The sequence below is a fragment of the Narcine bancroftii genome, chromosome 3 (assembly GCF_036971445.1).
Source record: "Narcine bancroftii isolate sNarBan1 chromosome 3, sNarBan1.hap1, whole genome shotgun sequence".
Classification (NCBI taxonomy): Eukaryota; Metazoa; Chordata; class Chondrichthyes; order Torpediniformes; family Narcinidae; genus Narcine; species Narcine bancroftii.
In genome coordinates, this window is record NC_091471.1 from 339,669,515 (window position 1) to 339,693,765 (window position 24,251).

Sequence of the window (24,251 nt, forward strand, 5' to 3'; positions counted from 1 at the left end):
GGGGTGCAATGTTGCTGAAGCCTACTGGAGCGCCGCTCCAGCACCTCAGGGTGGTAGCTCCGGCCCCCTGTTGCCATTTTTGGTGAGCTCTTGCACCGAAAAAAAATTTAGCGCTGCAACCCTGGTATTCATTCCGGAGTTGGAGCAAGTCGTGAGTACAGGAATTGAGAAGGGTTGCAGTTGTGCTTGGAGCATTGTGTGCAATTCATTGTTCACATGGAGTGAAAAACCCTTCGTTAAAGTTAGTCGTTTTGTTCTCATACAGTTAATTTAGGAGTTTGGAAGTTTCAGCCGAAGTACTGCATTGGAAGGGTGTGATTGAGCTTGAGGGTGCAGAAAAGATTTACAGAAATGTAACTTGCACTGGAGGGCTAAAGCTATAAGGAGAGATAGGCTGTGACCAGTTTCTCTGAAGCAAAGGGGTGACAGGGGAGAGAATTAGTTTCTTTCCAAGTAGGGAGAGACATAACGGACTTTGTAATGAAAAGACCGCATTGTGGGTCGGTAACAGAATGTCGAGCACCATCACGTTGTGTACTAGTGCACCTCAGGGCTGTGTGCCTAGCCCGCTTCTGACCCAGGACGGCATCGCCACATCCAGCTCCAACTGTGTCATCGAGTCTGTAAACGACACAGGAAATTCTCGTGAAATGGTGCGAGAGTAGCAACCCTAATTTCATCGCAGACAAGTCAAAGGAGAGGATCGTTGACTTCAGGAGGACCAGGAACGACCACCCTCCACTACACATCAACAACTCTGTAGTAGAGAGAGTGGAGAACACCAAGTTCCTTAGAGTTCACTTAACTAGTGACCTATCATGGACACACATCTCCTCACTTGCCTGGAGGGCGCAACAGCGACTGCACTTCCAGAGAAGACTGAAACAGGCAAGGCTACCAGCCACCATCATGTCAACCTTCTACAGGAACTCTATTGAGAAAACCCCTGGTTGGCTGCATCACAGTGCGGTACCTGCTGCTGCACAGAAATGAATCGGAGGCAGAGAGGATCTTCCACTCCACCTCCCCCAAATCACCAGGATTGTTGTCTGAAGAGGATCCATTCCACCCTGCACACAGCATCTTTAAGCTGCTCCCCTCAGGGAAGAGATGCAGGGGTATCAGAGCCAGCACCCCCTGGCTGAGGAACAGTTTCTTCCCACAGGCAATGAGAATGCTGAACGACCAAAGGAACTGCTCACACTGACCATCCGAGACTCTCATTTGCACAAAACAAAATATATTTGTTTATTTATTTGCACAGATAAAATACTTGTCCTGCCTATATATTCTGTCTGGTTGTGTGTCTGCCTGTTTGGCACTGAGGACCAGAGAGCACTGTTTGGTTGCGTTGTACTTGTACACTCAGATGATGTAGTTTTAAGGTAAGAGGAGAAAGATTCAAAGGGGATCCATGAGGCAGGATTTTCACACACAAGGTGGTGGGTCAATTGAATGAGCTACAAAAAAAATGGCAAGAGGCAGGTGCAATTGCTGGTTTCAAATAATTTGGACAGATTCATCAATGAGATTGGAAAGCTGTGGATTGATAAGAGCCAAATGTAGACTAATGGAATTAACATGGAGTCAGTGGACTGAAAGGCCTGTTTCATCCTATTTATCTCAAAGAGTTTGTGCTTGAGTAAATGCCTAGGCATTTCAGATCAGTGCACACTACTGCACTTGCCTTTATCTTCCCAATTCCCTTAGACATTCTTGTGCCAAATCTACAAACTTATCTCATTGGTAGAGGCAGTCCTGCTGACCAAACCTCACCCTGGAATTTTTGGGTGGCCAAGGTTTCTCAAATGCAGCCAATGGTTTTTTAAAAAAAAATCACATAAAATTTTTTTTTAAATGACTAAAAAGGATTTAAACATTTTGCCTCTTTAAAAAACACAGTACAAGCAGTTACTGTGTATGAACCGCAAACAGAAAATGTTGGAAGAACTTAGCAAGTCAAGTAGCTTCTGTAGAAAGGGAAACGATCAATACTGTGGCTCTACGATATGTTCTTTCAGTGATATTTTCTTGGTTTCACCCATGTTTCACTGCAACCCCAATTAACAAATTTGAATTAAAAAAAAAATTAAATGTAGACGTACAGCATGGTTACAGGTTATTTCGGCCCACGAATCCATGCCACCCACTTTACACCCCATTAACCTATACCCCCGATATGTTTTGAATGGGAGGCGGAAACTGGAACCCCCAGAGAATATTTACCAGAATTTATTTCAGTGTGACACAGTGCATTCCTCCAGTTCCCATACAGGTGACTGAGTTCTGTGCAGTTATCTCACTGGAAGTGAGAATAAATTGCCTCCCTCGTGATGAACGTTTCCAAAATACAAAGTGCTCTGTGCTAGTAATGACTTTTTTTAAAAAAATCTTGTGCCATTTAGACTCGACAAGCCATGATGCTTTTATAGTTGTTTAAGGTTAGATGGTGAATCCTTGAAAGAAGATGCAGGGTGCGCTCAGTGGCCTGGGCAATTTCAATGGAGAGGGCAGCAGAGTTATTCTTTCAGGTCTGTCTCTCCTCACCTGAACTGATCCTTGAATTGAGCCTCAATATTAATAAAAGTATCAAGGTGAGGAAACACCTACCAGCCAGCATTGCAAGAAAGCATGACTGCATCCTTCATTGCTGTCATATCACATGATGCCTTCCCCAGTTTCTGTCAGCCTATGTGAACAGGGCTTATGAAAAGCTTAGTAGACCCTCATGTCCTACATCTACCCAAACTTTAGTCCAAGTTTGGCATTCTCTTTCGGTGGAAGAAAGCAGAAAATGCATGCAGTACATTTTGCCTCAGGGTATGCCAAGTGCTATTGACAATGAAAAGCTTCAGTCACTGATGCAAGGAAAATGGCAGAAAATTTACCTACTCCAAGGTTCACCAAACATCAATGGCCAGATAATGCGATTCGATGATGATTATTTAGTTGGGGATACGTGCTGGCTAAGTGTCTTTGCTTCTCTGCCAAATGTTGTAGTGGAAATGTTATGATGTTCTTTTGAAACCTTCTGCTTAAATGCTAACTGAAAGGCTATGTCACTCAGCATTAAGAATATGTTTGTGGTGGAGCTAGGATCCAGAATGTTAAAGTATTTCCCATTGCCTTTAAACTCACTGGGTGCACTGTGTATACATTTTATTATGTGCCTTGTCATGTATAATAATAGGGGAACTGCAGCATTCAAAAATCCCAAGGGTGGACAAGTTTGATAGCATCCGGAGAGTGAGGGAGAGAGTGAGTGAGAGAGAGAAAGAAGCTGTTTTAATATTTTCCCTGATGTAACATTAGAGTTGGGAAACTGGAGGCAAGTTTGTACTGTTGGTAACGTGGACATCCACGCCTGGTCTGTGCTTCCAATGAAGATGGCAGGTTTGTTAAACTCCATAAGCAGCTAATTAGTTCACCAGGTAATCTTTTCCACCTTAGTACCAGCCAAGACACTCTAAATAACAAAATGGTGGTAATAGTCAGCAGGGCCTCCTTGCAGAGAGACAGAAAACCGACGTTAATGATTGGTAACCTCTCATTAGCACAAAGGAAGAGGTGGGGCAGTGTTGAGAAACACGATCGTAGTTCTGGAAAGAGAGCCAAACTTGGGGAAATGTGGCAGATGTGGCCATAGTCACGCCAATCACAGTGGGGCAAAAGTTGAGGCCAAGGGAGAAGGAATATGTAGCATGCAATGTGACATCCCAGGAACTGTTGGAAGGAGAAACTGGAAGAATGGCATAGTTTTACAAGCAACAAAGGTAGAAGACATGCATAGTCTCAATAGTAAATGGGGTTGGGGTAGATATCACTTCCATGATGGAATCAGAAATGGCCCACATGAAGGCAGAGCAAGGGTGGAAGCTGCCAATTCTTCCAGTTCATTGCGGGGGGGAGGGGGGTGGGGAGGAAACCCAAGTAAAGCACAGGTACATAATCCTTTATTCTTTCCACTCACCTACCACCTTAAGTAATCCCCATGCCATCGGTGCTCTATGATCAGTAAGGGATTGCTTAAGGTGGTAGATGAGTGGGAAGGGAAGGTTGAGAATCACTGCTCTTGACCCAGTTATTACTGAAATATTTTTACCCCTTCCGTTTAAAATTCTCTGTCAGCTTGGAGGCAATTTCCTGGAAGATTGAAAAAGTTTCACAGAACAATTATTCCAACCCCACAAAGTTCAAAGGGTGTGGACTTGAAAGGCCAACATGGCCTGTTTCCGCTCTGTAAATGGTTATATGGGTTAGGCTCAGCCCTGAAATAACATTGAGTGGGAAATCTAGAACGAAGAAGTTACTCAGCGGCAGTTGGCTTAGTGGTTAACGGAATGTTTTTATAATGCTAGCCACCCAGATTCGAATCCACAGTTGTCTGTCAGGAGTTTGTACATTCTCCCTGTGATTGTATAGGTTTTCACCGGGTGCTCCAGTTTCCTCCCACCCTCCCAAGCCGCATGGGCTTGATGGGTTATAATGGATGGCACGGGTTTCGTGAGCCAAAATGGCCTTTTACCTTGTTTTTTTGTACGTTCTCGCTGTGTCTGCATGGGCTTTCCCCAGGGGCCCCGATTTCCTCCCACCATTCAAAATGTACCAGGAGTGTAGGTTAATTGGGTGTAAATTGGGCGGTACGGACTCATGGGCCTGTTACTGTGCTGTGTGTGTCTAAATTAAATTGTTAAAATTAAACTTGAAGCACCATCTGGTCACTTTGCAGTTCTTGTTGGCAAGCACAATGTTGCTGACTGGCGCAGAGGGAATCAAGTTCCAATTTGTCATTTCAATAGCAAGAAAGCAATAGCACCAACTCTGAAAAGATTGTCAGAAAAGGTCCAAGTATGGAAAAAGTCACTGCAGCTTACGCCCCCCTCCAGCTCAAAGTGAGATAATCTAGAAGTTTGAAAATTCAAATCAAAGTGTGAACATTTAAATTGGTGTGGGATGGTTTGAAAGCTGATGGGCGAAGGTTCAATTTCCATAATCGTGTACCACTGGGGAGACAAGCATTTAAAGCAAAGCTGTTTTCTCTATTGGGAGACCATGCTCAATGCAGCCATTTCTGTCTGAACGTTTCAATAATTACCTCCGAATAGAATCCAAATGTATTGTTTTGAACATGTCACAAAATTTGTTCTTTTGCGGCAAAGTCACAGTGCACAGTCATTTATATAAATAACTTTATTTTGTGGAAGTCGCTAAAATAAATGAAAAAAAAAATCAAAGTAAGGCTGTGTCTGTGGTTCATTGTTAATTCGGGACTCTGATGGCAGAGGGGAAGAAGCTGTCCTTGTGCCGGTGAGTGCTCGACTTCAGGCTCCTGTATCTTTTACCCCAATGGTAGCATTAATTTATACTGTGCATCGAATGGAAAATCTCTGCTTTGAACTTAACTTGGAATGGAGTTTAAGAGCCCATACACTTGATTAAAAAGGTAACAATGCATTTGTTGAAACTGAATTGTGGAAGGTGCAAAGAATATTCACCAGGATGTTTGGTAAATGGCATTTCAGTTATGAGGAGAAACGGACGAGACTGGGTCTTGTTTTTCTTGGCATGGAGAACACTGAAAGGGGGGATGGGTGAGGAGAACCTGATTTAGGAGGAGCTGAGAAAAGGTAGACCGTGCAAAACTCTTCCCCTAAACAGGGGTTCCCAATTGCCAGAGATTGATGGTAAGGGGTTAGAAATTTAGGTTGGATCTGAGAAAGAATTTTGCATTTGTTGAAATCTGGAATGTTCTACTTGTGGGGGTGATGAAGCCAGGTACATTCACAACCTTTAAGAAGTACTTCGATGACTCCATGAAACCCAATGGCATAGAAGCAATTGGCATTGGCTGGATGCTGGAAAGTGGGATTACTATAGTGGGTATGAGATGACCATCATGGATATGGTGGGCCAGCTTCTATTTCCGTATTAAACAACTGTAATGGACATTGAGGTCATCATCAAGTTGCATCACTTCCATCCTGGTAGAAGGCTGGCAATTCATGTGGTTGCAATCCAGTCATCAATGTCCTTGGACTGAGGCATCAAGTCAAGTACATTGTCATCTAATTGCACATGTACAACCCAAGGAAACAGCATTCTCCGGTCCTTGGTACCACCTAAACTTGGCTGGGGTCAGTCCAGTTTCGGAAGACCCTTCCGTCTAATCACCGCCAACTCCGATTTCCTCGTTGATGTCACAGGTGCGTGGTGCCGACTTATCTCACCTTCCCTCTGAAGTTCAACACCATGTTTAGATCAAGGCTCCCACAAGCTAGAAACATGAAAGGGTCATCAGTGAATATGATGTTAGCGAGTCTTGCTGATAATTGGTGGAGTAGGCTGGTTGGCCTTCAAAAGGAATTTAATTTAAATACTACAAATTCTTTTAAGGTGCAACTTCTCAAGAATGATTCCATACTCGGTCCTCCCAGGGCGAAGCAGCTTGCAGCTCCTGACACTACTGGACGTGGAAATCAGAGAGCGGTTTCCCAGCCGATGTGCGTTGCCCAATGTCATCTCAATAGGAGATGTAGAAAAAATTAAGGGTTGTCACAGTGGCAAGTGGTGGAGGTGGATTCACTCCTCATCTCTGGTGCTGTCTGTATGGAGTTTGGATTTTCTTCCTGTGACTGCATGGGTTTCCTTCTGTTTCTTCCCACATCCCAGAGAAGTGTGGGTGAATAGGTTAATTTGCCCCTTCAGATTGCCTGCATCTGAGTGGAATTGGAAGGCATGAGTTACTGCAGACGCAGTAAGACTGGAGACGCAGGGACTGTTATCTCACGAGCAAAAGGAGCCTGAGGACTGACTGATGGTGATGTATAAAAACATGGAAGGCATAGATTCTTTTTTTCCCGGGTTGGAGAACTGAAGATATAAGGTTGAGGAAGTGGGAGAGTTTATTTGTCATAAAGTACCTCGCTCCATGAGAAGGGTTCTGGTGCAAACAGGCCAATAGGTTCAACAGGTTATCTCTGACATTAACATTGAGCTGTGTGGAAAAACACAATTTACAGAGCACAAGTTATGATCAATTAGCTCTAAGCATGGGCAGCGCAAGAACACTATTATGGGGTTCATTAGGTGCCTTGATGGTTGCAGGAAAGAAACTGTCTTTAAGCATGTTGGTGCGTTTTTTCACATCCTTAATCTTTCTCACCGATGGCAGGAGGATGTGTCCGGTTCTGATGGGCCCTTCAGGCAGGGGGTGACGTAGATATAATCCGTGGGAGAGTGAGGGAAGGTTGTGTTGTATCCTAAGCTGCATTCACCATCTCCTGTAGGTTCTTCCGATCTTGGGCAGAGCAGCTCATGAACCCCACTGTGATGCATCCAGTACCTTTTCAATGGTGGATACCAATAAAGCATTTAGATATGTGCATGGATAGGGATGTTTAGAGGGTTATGAGCCAAGTGTAGGCAAATGGAACTGTAACAGCATGGATTTAACACTAGTTGCTTTCGACACACCATGACTTAATTATTCACTAGACACAACATTGCATTCTTCAACTCCCCAAAAACCACCCGGCTAAACTCCTCTGACCTTCTCACTGGCTCAGGTGATCCTGACACTCACTCTCCTCCTCCCGACGAAGGTAAGTATGTGAGCGCGCAGGACTAGCTCGGAAAGGCACTTTGGTTGGCAGGGACTATTTCGGCCAAAGGGGCTTTTCCTGTGTTTCAAGGCTCTGTGAAGTAGAATCTAAGGGAGCAGATGAGAATGCAGGAAGAATAAAGTGGAGTGAGTGGTTGGTGTGTACTGTGGTCCAAAGGGTCTGCTTCCAGGATGGTGGCTCATATTACTTTATGGCTCCTTAAAATGTATAAGGCAAGAGAAGGTTTGTTACCATGACACCTTTACAAATTTGCCCTTCTTATTTTCTGTGACTAATGTGGGAACAGTATGCCATTCTTGGTGATGGTGTTGTCAGACAGCACCCAGCTGTGGCCAGCACATTCTCATGTTCCTGTCAGACAAGCTGACCTCAGATATAAATGCAAAGACCAAATCACACATGGCACTGGCTGCCATAAACACTCGTATTATTTGTTGATTTATAAAGGAGATAGTGGTTGAAGAATCTTGTGCACGTTCAGATGTGTTTACTTTTACTAATAGATGAAGATCTTTTAAATCATCTCAAATACTGTCCCCCACGCAAAAGGATTCTTTCCCTTCATTGCTTTGGATATAGACCACACGTAGGTAGATGAGATTGGCGAATGATTTGAAGTGATTTCTCTACTACCTGCTTCTCGTACAAATCCCCAATGACGCGCGTTGGAAAATTCATAATTTCTCCTTAAGCTTGCCTGATGGGGAAGAATCCATACCAGAAGTACCATTTTTGTGTTTCTAGATTCAAGACTCCTTTATTGTCATGTAATAAAAACAGTGCAATATTACATGGAGTTGTTTTTGTCTGCCGTAAGTTAGACGGATTCGCTATTAGCTGAAATTGCCTGAAGCACCTCTTACAGTCAGTGAAAGAGAAGCCAAAGAAAGTCCCTTCAGAGTCGCCGAGTAGCCATGGATTCACCTCCAGCACTGCCGTAGCCACACAGAGTCCAGTCCAAACCAGCTCCAGATCCGAACCTCTGACACAATTAGGGAGCCCTTGCCTCCCAGCTCTGATACCTGGTAGTCCTTCGAGCCTGTTCCCAGCAGTCCGCAGCCCAGTGCGATCCCCTTGGGGTGCAGTGCCAGCACTCCCCAGCCTGAAGGGGTTCCTCAACTCGAGTCATCAGTAGCCCGCTGTCTGTGTTCCTTCAGCCCCTCACTGGTCCACTGTTGTGATATTGGACGACGGAGATCATTAATAAGGTAGTTCCTTTCACATTTACTGGCAAGTAAAAAGAGCAGACATTGGTCAAGCACTTTCACAATCTCAAGTGGATTCAAAGTGACTCATCACCCGTGAAGCATTTTTGAAGTGTAGTCGCTATTGTAATTTAAGAAATAAATCTTCATCTTGATTTAGTTAAGACATTTTTTTCTGTTGCTATTGTTTGCAGAAGGCTAGTTCCAGGCGTAAACTTTACTTTTGAAAAAAAATGTAGACATACAGCACTGTTACGGGCCAATTTGGCCCTACGAGTCCATGCTGCCCAATTTACACCCCATTAACCCTCACCCCGGTGCATTTGGAAGGGTGGGATGAAACTGGAGCCCCTGGAGAAAACTCATAGAGAACGTGCAAACTCCTTACAGACGGCGTGGGATTTGAACCCCCAGTACGGTCCCAAGGCTTGCGCTACGTCAACCGTGCCGCCTGCTTTTGTGGGGCAGCTTTGAAATGGGACCGCAGCATATCTCTACAAATGCATGAGATTACTGTTTAACAAACTGTTACATATTCACCAATGCAGTGGGCAATTCCACTGCCCAATGAGTTACTGTGCCAGGTGAACCAGAAAGTCCAAAGATTTCTCTCTGCTTCACAGGTATTACCTGAGGGCAAATACATTCTGAACTGCACTTCCTTTAATCTGAGGAGTTGGGATAGCAGAGCGCTCACAATAGTGACTACATCTGAAAAATGCTTTGCCATTTTAAAACTGCTCGTGGCAGGTGCTATATAAATGCAAGCCTTTTATTTATTGGCTCGCTAATGAATACAAAATGGATTTATTATTCATTAATCCTACATGTCAAATTCCTGAAGTACAAAGTCCTTTTAAGAATTGCCAATAGTAGCTTAAACCTGTCATCATGGACAGAATTATATATATATAAAAATATAAAGAACACAGAAAAGTTCAAGGAAAAGTTTGAGTGAAGAACCTTAGAGGCAACTCGAACATATTCAAAGATTCATTTTGAACTTGGGAGGGCGTTGTAGTGAATTTGGCTGTAGACTTGACTGAGGCAAATCATTTGGAGTACGGAGTGATGGTACTGAAAGCTTTCCCATCTGGTAATTTGTACAGCGTCATTCAGTAAATTGGAAATAAGCCTCAAATAGATTCCTGACGCACAACAAATAAAACTGCAGGTGTTGGAAAGCGAAATATAAACAGAAAAAAAACTCAGCCGTTCAAACAGCATCTGCGGAAAGAGAAACCAATCAGCATTTTAGGTCAACGTCCCCACGTCAGAAGATATTGACTACCTGGCTGTGTTTTGGTTTGGGACTCCTCGTCCTCACTTGCCACCAACGAGGAATAGATGTAATTTGGTTTGGCATCCCAATTGGATGGTTAATTTGACAAAAAAAGGTGGCTCCAAAACATGTCCTGGGGTGAGAAGAAATACCATTTATTCCAACTGGGTAGAAATGTACAGTAAAACCTCTGGCATCTGGAATTCAAGAAACTGGCATCCTCAAGAAAACATCAAATAAATTTGAGGAAAATACATTTTTAAAATTAAAATAAATCAGAATAAAAGTATGTAAGTTTAAAATTGTATAAGTAAATGTTCTTTGACTTAACACACAAACCTTTGGTGAAGATGGGAGCAAATATTCAGCTAACGGAGTGCCTTGGTCGTGCTTTGCACATAGTGGATGTTTGAATAAAGTTGTGTGAAACAACAATGGCGTCGCCCATGATGAAGAGGTTGTTGATGCTGCTTGCCATTGGGATGATTCCCTTAAAGCAGTGGTTTTCCACCTTTTTCTTTCAACTCACATACTACTTTAAGTATTCCCTATGCCATAGGTTTTCTGTGATTAGTAAGGGATTGTTTAAGGTTTATATGGGTGGAAAGAAAAATTGACTCGTTATGTGCACGGTTTCATAACTCCAAAGGAAATGGGCCAGTGACAAGTTTTCTCAAGCAAAATATTTCAGTAACATTTGGGTCTAGAGCAGTGATTCTCAACCTTCCCTTCCCACTCACGTACCATCTTAAGCAATCCCTTACTACTCACAGAGCACCGATGGCATAGGGATTACTTAAGGTGGAATGTGAGTGGAAAGAAAAAGGTTGCGAAGTGTCTCCTTATCCCTGCATAGAAGGAGTCACCCTGGTCAGAGGCTTTATCTGTAAACTTGCGGGAGGGATTCCACAATGTTCACCTTCGTCTTTTGGGTGGCTCCTTCGAGGGGGAGGAATCTGCAGATGCAGTGACAGTTAAATGTTTTCAAAGAATGTGATTGAATATAAAGTTAAATGCTTTAAGGTTTATATATTCATGCAAGTGAAATTTGTTCAGTGTAAGGACAGTCTAGTTTTTTTTTTGTCTTTTAAACTGTTTATTCTTAATGCAGGTGTACTAGTTATGCATTGTAAGAATAAGTGTCAAGCAACCGAAAAATACTCTTGTCTGGCATCTACCAATCCCTAATTCCTGACGAAGGGTTCAAGACTGAAACGTTAGCTATCCTTTACTTCCTATGGATGTTGCATGGCCTGCTGAGTTTCTTAAGGTCTTTATTCAAATGCACCCAATTTTCAATCTCCATTTAGGGGTGCAGAGCCGAATTGTTGGTTACCCATTACTTCCTGTTGCTGCTGCAGGACCTGCTTAGCTTCTCCACTGCATTTGTGTTTCGAGCCTCAATCCCAGCATACGGAGATTTTCTTGTTCATTTTGTTCCTGCTGTTGCTTCATTGGAATTGCTTGATGCTGACAGAAACAGAGAAATTATTCCCTTACCACTGAACTGACTTTCCCCTTTCTCAATGAGTGCAGCTCGACCCACTCCCATCACCCTCCTTGCCGCCTCCACCACCATGCTTCATCTCCCCCAAATCGGAGGCAAGCATTTGCTCAGTTGTGACATAGGGATTTAAATGGGAAAGTCGGCCGAAGCCATGGTTGTAGCGAAATACACAAAATGCTGCGGAAATTCAACAGGTTACTTTGCGCCTATAGGAAGCCAAGGGATACAACTGACGTTTTGTGCCTGAGCCCTTTGTGACGTGTTTCTGTTGTCACCATGTGAATGAGTGTTTTACTTTAGTCTCTCCCCAATCCATTCCCCCCCCCACCACAGTAAAATTGATCTAGCTATTTTTCAGAAATTGAAAATTGATTTTTTTTAAAAACCTGAATTTCTTCAACAGTGCGAACACAGTTCGGAGCAGGTGAAGCAACTGCGGACAGATCTCGAGAGGGGAAGGAGGAAACTTGAAGGGGACCTGAAGATGACTATTGATAGCCTGAATGAAATGGAGAAATTGAAGGTTGACCTGGAAGAAGTCATTAAGAAGTGAGTTTTTCCTTTGCTTTATATGAGTCTTCACCTTATGTAATGCTAATAAGATAGGTTCACAACCTCAATATACTGTGTAATTGACAAACCCTCTTTGCCCTGCTATTTATGAGCCCAACCTGTGGCTCAAACTTCTTCCAACTCTTCCTTTCCTTGTTTGACATTCCCATTCCTCCTTTGTATCCTTACCTTAGAACCTAATGGGTAAACTACTTCTGACTTACGGCTTCGATATTTGTTGAAGCTTTCCATTGAAGGTTCTTCTGTTATTTAAGCTTCTCAGTTTAAAATAAATACAAGGCATGTTGGTGCAATGAGGATGAAAAGGCCTTGACAAGTTTCTGCTAAGTGCTGTCAAGGAGTGAGTAAGTGCCTAGGGTGTTGGCTGAATACCCACCGAGGTCCACGCTTAAAAAGTGCACTTGGACACATTGAAGCGCAGGTGTGATCAAGCTTCCCAGGGCCTTTCTCAATAGGAATATAGAGAACAATAGGATCACACAAGTCCTGAAAGGTAGAGAATGAGGAGACAATTGGAGGTCCTGCCAGGAACCTCCCCACCCCCCATGCATTTGTACTGTTACTTTTAGTAATTAATTTTCATGTCTTTATTGATATTGAAGCAGGAGGGAGGGTGAAAGATGGGGGAGGTGGGAAGGGAAGGGGGCAAACAGAGAGGACTCCACAAAGAATAAGGGGAGGAGTGTTCCCCTACAATGCTTGTATAACATGAGTCTGTAAAACTATAAATAACATTTTCAAAAAATAAAGTGCATTTGGAGGTTGAAATCATAATGGAGACGTACAGGAATCTGAGTCAAACACAATCAATGGGTCAAGTAGCATTAATGGGAGTTAAAAGAGCAGGTGAGGTTTCCATTTGAACCCCCTTACTGAGGCTCGTAAAGGGGTTTTGGCTCAAAACATTGACCATTCTTTTTCTCCCACTGATGCTTGCTTGACCAGCTGAGTTCCTCCAATGAAGAGTGTTTAGGTTGGAATTACAATGTTAATTTCTATTAAATCTTCAATGGGTGTCTGCCTGATCCCATCTACCAGACGGAGACCTGGATTTTAGCACCTTCAGTCTGTTTAAAGTATGGTAAATCTTTCAATGTTTTCCGTGGCTGCTATTAAATAATGACAGGCACATTTTAAAATGTTGTTTTCAATTTCTGGAAATTCTCCTTCTGAAAGATCTGTCGATTATGCTACGTGTAAATAAAGGGCGAGTTCATTTCAATCTCATGGTGATTAAAGTTTTTAATTCCTTTCTCGCTCTGATTTTTTTCCCCTTTCAGACCAGAGAAGTTGCCTAAAACTGAGGGTTTGTGCTGCTTACTGGGTTGTCTGGTTTACATGGGTCTCACTGTACTCCATTGGAAGAAAATTGTTATGAACTTGATAAAAATCAAAAATAAAATCAAAATGAGTTAAAGCAAGTTAAGGTAAACAGCACACTAACTCCCCCACTTCCACGAGTATTTGTATATCAGAATTGGCCTTTTGGTGGTCTTAAACTCAGGAAAGTGGGTAAAAAGGTTCAATTTTGAATGCATGGCATAATTTTCTTTCCTCAGTATCTTGAAATATTAAGTAAGATTTATAAATACAGGTATGCATCACTTAACGTCCACGATATGTTCTGTGGAATTGGGAGATGTGGACATTGTGTGAACACCATATTATATACTTAGCAAAGCTATATGGGACACCTGTGAACTTTTTATTTGTAAGTAGGGATCAGTGTGAGGACTGACATGGGGCTGTGGGGAGAGAGCTGGGCAGTGGGATCAGTGTGGGAAACGACACGAGGCTGTAGGGAGAGAGCGGGGCAGTGGGATGTGTGGGCACGGACACGGGGCTGTGAGGAGAGAGCGGGGCAGTGGGATCAATGTGGAGATTGACACAGAGCTGTGAGGAGAGAGTGGAGCCGTGGGATCAATGTGGGCATTGACGGCTATGGGGGGAGAGTGGGGTGGTTGGATCGCTGTGGAGAGAGAGCAGGGCAATTGGATCAGTGTGGGGACCAACATAGAGCTATGGGGAGAGAGTGGAGCTGTGGGATCAGTGTGGGCACTGACAGGGCTATGGGGGGAGAGTGGGGTGGTTGGATCACTGTGGGAAGAGAGCAGGGCAGTGGGATCAGTTGTGGGGACCAACATAGAGCTGTGGGGAGAGAATGGACTTATGGGATCAGTGTGGGCACTGACAGGGCTATGGGGGGAGAGTGGGGTGGTTGGATCGCTGTGGGGAGAGAGCAGGGCAGTGGGATCAGTGTGGGGACCAACATAGAGCTGTGGGGAGAGAGTGGAGCCGTGGGATCAGTGTGGGCACTGACAGGGCTATGGGGGAGATGGGGTTGTTGGATCGCTGTGGGGAGAGAGCAGTGCAGTGGAATCAGTGTGGGGACCCACATAGAGCTGTGGGGAGAGAGTGGAGCTGTGGGCATTGACACGGGCTGTGGGGAGAGAGCAGGGCAGTCAAATCAGTTTGGGTATGCAGTATACAATTTCCTATAGCTAGCAATCTCTTTTTCTAAATTGCTGCAGCCTTGCTTGTGGTAACTGAATAATTATGGGATAACGGATGTATATGCGGTTGGATGTTGCCCGAACAGACGTTAAGCAGTGCATATCATATCTGTATTTAATATGACCAGAAAAGCTGTTGAATCAAATCTTGGTCATTCTCAAGCAATGCAATTTTCTTGTTATGGTAGGTGAGGCCATTCAGCCTGTCAGATGCATGCTAGTTCCCAGCAATGCTGTCGACACATCCCTTTACCCATCTCTTGATTTCCCAGGACCTGTTTCTCTCTCACATACCCATCAACTCCCTTTGTTATTCTTTTCCATGGAGCTACACCAAGGTGAAATTTACAGTGGCCAATGAATTCATCTGGTGGGTGTGAGACGAAACAGGACCACCTGGCAGAAAGCCTCACACTCACAGGAGAAAGGTAAACTCCATGTCGGCAGGATTCAACCTGGATCCCGCTCCTGACTAACTGTGGCCCTTTTGTCTTGCGAGGATGCCGAGAGGGCATTCAAACTATCTCTAGAGGCAGGGGAGGGAGGGGATGCAATCGTATTTCTGAGAATGTGAAAACATTTCTGATAAGTGGATTAAGCTGTTGCACTTTGCTATTGAGTTACCTCTTTGGACCACAGTTAAATTTTACTTGCAAAATGATTATCAATCCTGCTGAGCCCAGAGTCTTGCTTTATATGGAAGTAGACCATTAGAGATTGGATCAGTCAGATTGAGTAGATTTTAATGGTATAAATCAGTGGTTTTCAAACTTTTTCTTTCCACGCACATTCCACCTTAAGTAATCCTTATGCCATAGGTGCTCTGTGATTAGTGAGGGATTGCTTAAGTTGGTATGTGAGTGGGGGGAAAAAAAGTTGAGAATCACTGCTCTCGATCCATTTGTTACTGAAATATTTTGCTTCAGAAAAATGTTATGGCTAATGGCAAAAAGAGAGCGAAGTTTGAGAGAGATGAATTGGCTAATCAATTGAAGCTTATACACTGCAACTTTGAAACCTGTTCTTTATTTTTTAAAAAAGGGTCAAACTTAAAAGTAAGCTTGATTTACCTTTTACTTTATCCTATTCAGACTCCACTTTTACAGAGTAAATTCAAATTTTACATTCATGGTGATAAAGCAGGAAACCTTTTAGCTAGCCAGGTGAAAGATTATACTGCTAAGCGACTTATTTAAGAAATTTGCAAAGATAATGGGGTTATTGCTACTGACCATGTAGAGATAAGTGAAGCTTTTCACAGTTTTTTCAATATTTTTTATTAACATTGAAATTTCACATCAAAAGTACAGATTGGATACAGATATGTTAGAAGTCGAGAAGTTACTTTACACTTAAATCATTATCATTTCATCCCACATTTTAATCAAACAGATTATATTGCATTGATATTTTATTTTTAAAAAGGAAAGTTTAAACCCACTACCAAGAAAGAAGCTGCTTGGCCAAAAAAACAACCAGAAGACAGAATTCTTATCAGTGTGATAAATTACCTCATTAATCAAGTTCTACCTTCACAACAAATCAAAGATTATAAAGGTAACTCAAAAAAGTGTTCGAAAATTTGAATTCAAATCAGAAATTGAGCATCTGATCTTCTCTAAATATAAACATGACGTGACATCACATAGCCATTGATCATGATGAGGTCGGGTAACGTCCCTCCATCTGAGCAACACCGCCCACCTAACCATGAGAGAAATAAAAGCTAATACATGCAGCTCAGACGCCATTAAGGTTATGTCCACTCTCTCCAACAATACCAAATAAAGCAGCTAAGGGATTGGGTTTAAAATTAACTTTAAAAAATGCAGAGGAAGTTTGAAATACTTTGTTCCAATAATTCTCAAGACTGACATGTCCAGAATATATGAATTGATGAAGCATCTCCATTGATGCATTTATACATCTGCATAAAAATTAGATAGTTTGACTTTGGACACGTGAGCCCTATGGACTACATTAAATTGTAGGAGAGAGTGGCGGGCACAATTGTAGGATAGAGTGACAGGCACGTTGTAGAAGAGGGTTGTGGGCACAATTGTAGGAGAGAGTAGCGGGAGAGTTTTATTCTAACCTGTATAAATCAGAATCTCTTAAGGATTCAATTTTTATTGAGGTATTTTTGGATAAGTTGACTCTTCCTTTGCTTTCTTCAGAAGACCAGTTATGTTTGGAAAAGTCTGTCTCCTCTGAAGAGAGTATTGCAATAATTAACTCTTTACCATCCAGCAAAGTTCCTGGCCCCAATGGTCTTCCAGCTGAGTTTTATAGAACTTTATCACGATCATTTAGCACCCATTTAGACTCAGTTCTCTTTGAATCTTTTGCTTTTGGGAAATTACCCGCTACTTTTTAATGAAGCCTCAATTTCACTTATTCCCAAAAAGAATAAGATTTACCTGACTGTTCCTCTTATAGGCCAATCTCTCTTTTGAATGTTGATGCTAAGATTTTGTGTAAAATGTTGGCCTGTATGTTGGAAAACATTTCACATCTTATTATTTCTGACGATCAAACCGGGTTTATTAAGGGTCGTTACTCACAATTTAATATCTGTCGCTTAATAAATATTATTTACTCTCCTTTTGTCTCATCTTCTGAGTATGAAAAAGCTTTCAATAGAGTAGAATGGGGCAATTTAAAGTGCTAAAAAAATATATAATTTTGGCCCTAAATTTATCAATTGGATTAAATTGATATATTTATCTCCTGTTTCTCAATTTTTATCAAATCTTTAAAATCCAAATCCCTTAATCTTTACCGTGGAACTAGGCAAGGTTGTCCTTTTAGCCTGTTAATTTGGCATTAGAACCATTAGCTGTGGCCTTTTGGCAAACTAATGACATCTCTGGAATCTTGAGGTGGGGGTGTTCATAATGTTTTTTTATGCGGATGGTCTTCTGTTGTATATTTCAGATCCTTATTGTTCAATTCCATCCATTCTGTCACTGCTCCACCAATTTGGTCAATTTTCAGATTATAAACTAAATTTTCAGAAAAGCAAGTTGTCTGGCTTTCTAGATACTGTCCTTTTAAAATAGCTAAAAATCAATTTAATAACTCAGTGTTACTGTTAATAAAAATTATTATAATTTGTTGAAAGAGAATTTTCTTACTTTAATGAATTATGTTAAGAAGTTTTTAGATCTGTGGTCTCCTTTCTCAATATCCTTAATAGGATGAATTAATGTAATTAAAATTAATATCTTACCCAAGTTTTTATATATTTTCCTAGCAGTTCCTGTTTTTGTTCCCAAAGCTTTTTTTGATTCGCTTGACTCATTTATTTGGAAAAATAAACATCTTCATCTTAGAAAAGTTTTCCTTCAAAACCTTAAAAAGAAAGGTGGTTTGGCATTACCTAATTTTAGAATTTGCCATTGGGCAGCTAATATTAGGTGTATTAATTTTGGTTTCATTATAAGATAGAATGGATGCTTCAAGTTGGATTAATTTAGAAATCAACTCTTCTAAAAAATATTCTCTTAATTCGACACTGGGAGTGCCATTACCTTTTTCTGCTTCTAAGTTATATGATAATTTTGTTGTTAAGCATATTTTGAGAATTTGCTTTCAATTTCGATATCCTAGGTTTTTACTTGCTACCCCTATATTAGTTAATTATTTTTCAACCTTTTATGCAAGGTTCTGCTTTTCGTGAATGACTTAAGTTGGGTATCCAATCTTTTCAAGATTTATTGATATTAATTTAGCTTAATTTGAACAATTCTCTCTTAAATGTTAAACTTCCCAAATATTATTTCTTTAGATACCTACAAATTAGGAGTTTTTTTTTAAACTCTGTAGCATTGAGACTCCTGGAGACCTTGCGATAAATACGATAGGGTGATTTATGATGTTAAACTGAATCCAAAAATGTTGATATCAGATATATATGATTTATTATGAAAGTCTAGAGATAATTCCCTAGATAAGATTAAAAAATTATGGGAGCAAGATCTTCAACTTTTCATTTTCGGATACTACATGGCTTAAAATTGATCAATTCCTCTTTTTGGGCCGAACATTCACTTTTCCAATTTAAGGTAGTAATTATCGAGGTTACTTTTCTGAAATTCAATTTGCTAGATTTTACGCTAAACATTTCCTCGAAATATGATGTGTAAAACTGAAGAAGGTACTTTGTTACATATGTTTTGGTCTTGTTCCTCTCTTTCCACTTTTTGGGAAGGTATTTTTCGTAGCTTATCTTTAGTTCTCAATGTGAATTTGATACCTAATCCTACATTTGCCCTTTTTTAGATCAACTAAGACAACTGATTTTAATTTAACTCCATCTCAACCCTATGTTGTCTCTTTTTCCTCCCTTATTGCAAGACATTCAATACTGATGAGTTGGAAAGATGCTGACTACTTATGGCTATCTAATGTGATGGCATGCCTAACTGTGGAAAAAAAAATCATAATGTTCTTCTATTTCTTTTGAAAATTTTATTTATTAATCATGATAAATCATGCAATAAAGATGCAAACAAATAAAACATAATACATACATAATATTTTTGCCCACCCCTCTCTAAACTACCCCAAAAGAAAAGGAAGAAAAGAAAAAGAGGAGATCAATTAACATAACACTCCTCAATTATTTGCCAAGGTTCAGAGCGACACCATCAATGTGTGGGGAAATAGATTAGTAATTCAACCCCATATATTCCAAATTCGGGCTCCAGGTTTTAACAAAAAAAAGAATAATTATTACATAAATTATATGTTATCTTTTCCAACGAAATACAAGATCTCATTTCCAAATGCCATCGCTGAATACTCAAATTAATCCCATTTTTCCAAATAGCCAAACATTTTCTAGCCACAGCTAAAGCCCATCTCAAAAAAAAAGCAATTTGAAAATTATTTAATTTTAACTCCAAGCTCAATTTCTTAACGTAACCCAATAAAAGTACCAAAGGGTCAAACAGCTTCTAAAAGTTCCTTAAATCTACCCCCAAAAGGTTTCACCATCTTACATAACCAAGTAGAATGTAAAAAAGAACCAATTTCCTTATGAAATTTGAAACATAAATCAGAAGAGATAAACTTATATTTCCTTAATTTCTCCAGAGTTAAGTATAACTGATGAACTAATCTATAACTTACATTTACAATTTTAATCATACTATTCTCACACAAGTTCATCCAATCAACCTGAGAAATAGGTGTGGACAAATCTTTTTCCAATTTTAATTTAGATTTATAAATATCGGGCTTAAGCATTTTATTCTGCAATAAAGCATACACCTCAGTTATAAATCCTTTCTTACCACCATAAGTAAGTAAAATTTCTAATTTAGACCTCCTAGATATGTTCTTCTATTGTAACAGAGTTAAAATATCTAAGTTTATGGGGTCTTTTTATCAATTATTTTTGTGATTTATAAAATCACTTGGATCTTGCTTTGTGAGTTTGTGGGTTTTTTGCAATGGTACTGAAATTATATGTACTTACCAGATAACTTCAGAAAGGAAGGGGTTAGAATTTGTAGTATAGTATAATATTTACTTCTAATCTTTTTCAATTAGCCATATGTTGTAATTGTTTAAGTGCTTGCCACTTTTTTTCTGTGTGACTGTTATGACATTGAGATTATATATAATAGTCTTTTTTCTTACATTATTTTTTTCTCTCTGTATTATATATTACCTTTGAATAATGGCTTTAACTTGCATACTATTTTCTGTAAAATCCAATAAAAATATTGAAGACGGAAAAATTGTCATTGGCCCATTTCCTTTGGAGTTATGAAACGGTGCACATGATGAGTCAATTAGGTACGATCAAAACAGTGGTTTTCAAACTCTTCTTCCCACTCACATACCACCTTAAATAATCCCTAACTAATCACAGAGCAGTTATGGCATAGGGATTACTTAAGGTGGTATGTGAGAGGGAAGAAAAGGTTTGAGAACCAACCTCTAATATGGGCTATCGAAGTTCAAAACAAAATATTGGAGTAAAGCAGCTAACAAAATAAATAAAACGAAGTTAAGAGAGGGAGGAAATGATAGTCTGAGTAGAATTAAAACTCTAATGTTATATTTGTAAAGGTGTCCGACTAGAGCATTAAGGGATGCAGAGTGAAAAAAGACAATATTTGGAGTATTGAAAAATAAGCTTAAGCCGATGGTCTCGAAAAGCTGAGAGACTGAGTGCGATATCTCGGTGGCCAGCAATGATAAGACAAAGGTGGAATACACTTGAACTAAAGAAACTGATGGTACAGGAGGAGGTTGTGAGGCTAGAAGAGGTTTCAGTGATGAACAAGGGAGCGGTGATGGAGAAGGTCATGAATTTTAAAAGTGAGAAGGACCAGGAGGCACTGTAGGGCAGCAGAAGAACTCTGCAAGGGAGAATAGAGACAGCAAGCCAAAATTTATGAAGGCTAGGATCTGGCAAGGAGAGTACTGGATTTGCTCAACTTGAAGGTGTAAAAAGTGGAAGTGAGCTCTTTGATGATAGGCTGGCTGGAGAAGTGTAATACTGATGTAGGCAGCCAACCTTTATGAAGGAGAGGACCCGGACAGAAAGATCACTGTTGGCTGCATCAGACTGAGACTCCGAAGATGCGGTTAAGGCTGAGACAAGGGGCCAGGGACAGGAAGAGAGCCTGAGACAAGAGGGCATGGAGAGGATGAAATCAGAAATCACTGATTTTGGAACTGAAGACCAGGTGGTGACTTTTGCAGTGTTTGTAGTAGCCTCTGTCTCCAATTGTCCATGCTGAGCTAAACGTTATTTGAGAATGGGGAAAGACTGGCTGTCCCTACTGTAAAGTGACCTGGAGTTGGGAATTTGAAGGAGGTGTATAGACAGGGCAGTGAAGAGAAGCCCACAGAGGAGGGATGCTGATGAAGACAGTGTCACCAACATGAGGAAAAACAGCACATGCTGGTGCACGTTCCCTGAAGATGTTGTCAAGACTAGAAATTCTACAATCAAGAGAGTGGAACCTCATGGAAATGAAACCTATCAGTTTCTAGTAATTAAACAACAGTATAAAATGTGCCAATGGCTTGTTCAATCACTCGGGTTATCACAGTATAAAAATATTTTGATTGTCACGAATCCACAATTCTGATGAAACATTAATTCTTTCTGTTTCTGCACAGATGCTGCATGGATCCAAATATCTTCGACACTTTCTGTTTTTAATAACTCAAGTTAGCAGTGTATGTGCAATATTTTGATGAAGGACTCAAGCCTGAAATGTTGGTTATGTATCTTGATCTTTGCTGTACATGGTTTGACCTTCTGAGATGCTCCAGCACTGTTTTATTTTAATGTTTGACCTGTTGAGTTTATCCACCATTGTGTTGTTACTTACATAGAATGTGTTCATTTTGTGAAGGTCGGCTCCATTGACTTTGATATTTAGAACCTGAGACCCACCTCTGCCTTTCTAAAGTTTCTGTCCTTATTAATAACGTTCCAATATCGGAATTAATAATCCTTTGTTTATTATCAGTTTGCTGCATTTGCACATGGTAAAGTCAACATCAACAGCTCTCAGATTTATTTCCTCATCCACAGCATTTAAATATCCCTTTATTTACTGTGGACCACCTATAACATCAGTGGTGTCTGGTGATCTTTCATAGACCACTGGGTTTTTTTATTTGTTTGCCGGTGGGAAATTATTTTGAGAATTATCTTTTTTTTTGTCAAGCTTGCAACTTGGTCTTGCGCATTTTCTGTGTAGGACACTGCCGATATTTTTCTTTGCCTTGTTGCCGTGGGCTACCATGGATCGGCCATGGTTTGTGGACCATAACATTGAGAAATTTTGCTGTAGAAAAAATTTAAAATCAATTGGCCTGATTGTTCTTTTTCTTTTAGCTTATGTTGCTGTTCTAAGTCACTTGTATGATTTCAAGCAAGTATTTTTTTCCCCCTTTTTGATCAAATTTAATATATCGAAAGTCAGATAAATTGACAAGTTAGAACATGGTATTTCCAAGGTTCCCATTGTCATCTCGTGCAACTGAATGGGCTTCTCCACTTCTATAAAACCCATCTTGGCCTTTCACATCTTTGTTTTAAACTAAGATATGATTGCCAGGTGTTTTCATCTTGTACAATGTAAAATGTGATTTGTTCTATCTTAAGGAAAGAATTGGAGATAAATACGGTGAGCACTAAATTGGAAGATGAACAGTCTCTCACTGCTGCTCTTCAGAGGAAAATTAAAGAATATCAGGTAAGATGATTTTACAAGCTATTACGTTACATTTACTTTCTCCAGCCACAGTATCTTTTAATCTGGAGAGTGGTGTTAAAGCACTAGGATGAAGAATTTTGGCCAGCACAAAGCAGTTATACAGATAACAGCTTGACGTTTTAGACCAGATCGAAAGCAGAGCCAAATTTGGCATCTGAGATCAATCAGCCCAGCGCCAAATCAGTAGTCTGAAGTGATTCATTGTCGGTGAGAGAGAATGTCAGCCATCTCAGCAATGCCAGGAATAAGGCTGGTAGTCAGACGTGGAAGAAGCAATCTTGTGCTTTGTTGCCGGTTGATCCTGGTTCCAGTCTTATGCAACATTATCCCTTTCTCCCCAGTCTGTAGAAATGAGAAGCAAATGTGAGTAGCATCTTTCATTTGGTGGCCTCCAGCAATTCCTTCTTGAATTGTTTGTTAGACAATTGACATCTATGCCAAGTTTTCTCATTATTGGTAATCCTTCCTCAAACAGGCCCAGCAGTGACATTGAGAGTATAGAAGAGCTAGTGTGTCACAGAGTAACTGCAGCAACATCTGTTGTTACTACACTGTAAAAGGTGAATCGTGTTCCCTTTACATTCCGTGACCAATGCAATTATACAGAAATAAATGCATTGAAGTCATAGCTCTCTTGTAATATCAGAATCCAAATTTATTTTCATGAACAAGTCGCCAAATTTGGTGTTATGTGGCAAACATACATATTATAACCGTCTTATAACATTACTACAAAAAATAAAACTAATAGGGCACGAAAAGTAAGGCAATGTCTTTGGTTCATTGATTATTCAGGAATCTGATGGGAAAGAAGCCGTCCTCGTGCCGCTGAGGGTTCGTCTTTAGGCTTCTGTACCTTTTTCCCGATGGTAGCAGAGTGAAGAGGGCATGGCCTGGGTGATGGGGGTCTTTTAGGATAGAGGCTGCTTGTTTAAGACACCGTGTTTGTAGGTCGGTGGCCCAGGCTTTTGGGGTCCAGTCTGCTAGTGTAACCTCTGTGTTCTTGTTCCAAGTATGGGGATCCTGGTGAACTGCTGCTAAAGCTTTGGTAGCTGATTGAATGGCAGGCACAGTTAGTGCAATGCTATTTCAATGCCAGTGACATGGGTTTGAATCCAGGGTTGTACGTTCTCCTCATGGTGGTCGTGGATTTTCTCCAGGTGCTCTGGCTTCCTCCCACCCTCCAAAACGTGTGTGATTAGGAGGTTATTTGCATGTAATGGGTGGCACGGGTTTCAATTGCTGGAATCCGTTTCTATTGTGCTGGTATTATTAAAATTTAAAATAAAATGAT

At 40.7% G+C, this 24,251-nt stretch overlaps 1 protein-coding gene across 6 annotated transcripts in view; it reads left to right on the top strand.

Moving 5' to 3' along the window:
• Nucleotides 1-24,251, top strand: part of LOC138759289 (myosin-6-like) — a 174,012-nt gene that overhangs the window by 123,480 nt on the left and 26,281 nt on the right. For all 6 annotated transcript variants that reach the window (XM_069929479.1, XM_069929477.1, XM_069929478.1 and 3 more), the window contains 2 exons: nucleotides 12,020-12,165; nucleotides 22,846-22,936. In XM_069929479.1, the coding sequence (XP_069785580.1) occupies nucleotides 12,020-12,165; nucleotides 22,846-22,936 (237 nt within the window). The remainder of the gene's footprint in view (nucleotides 1-12,019; nucleotides 12,166-22,845; nucleotides 22,937-24,251) is intronic.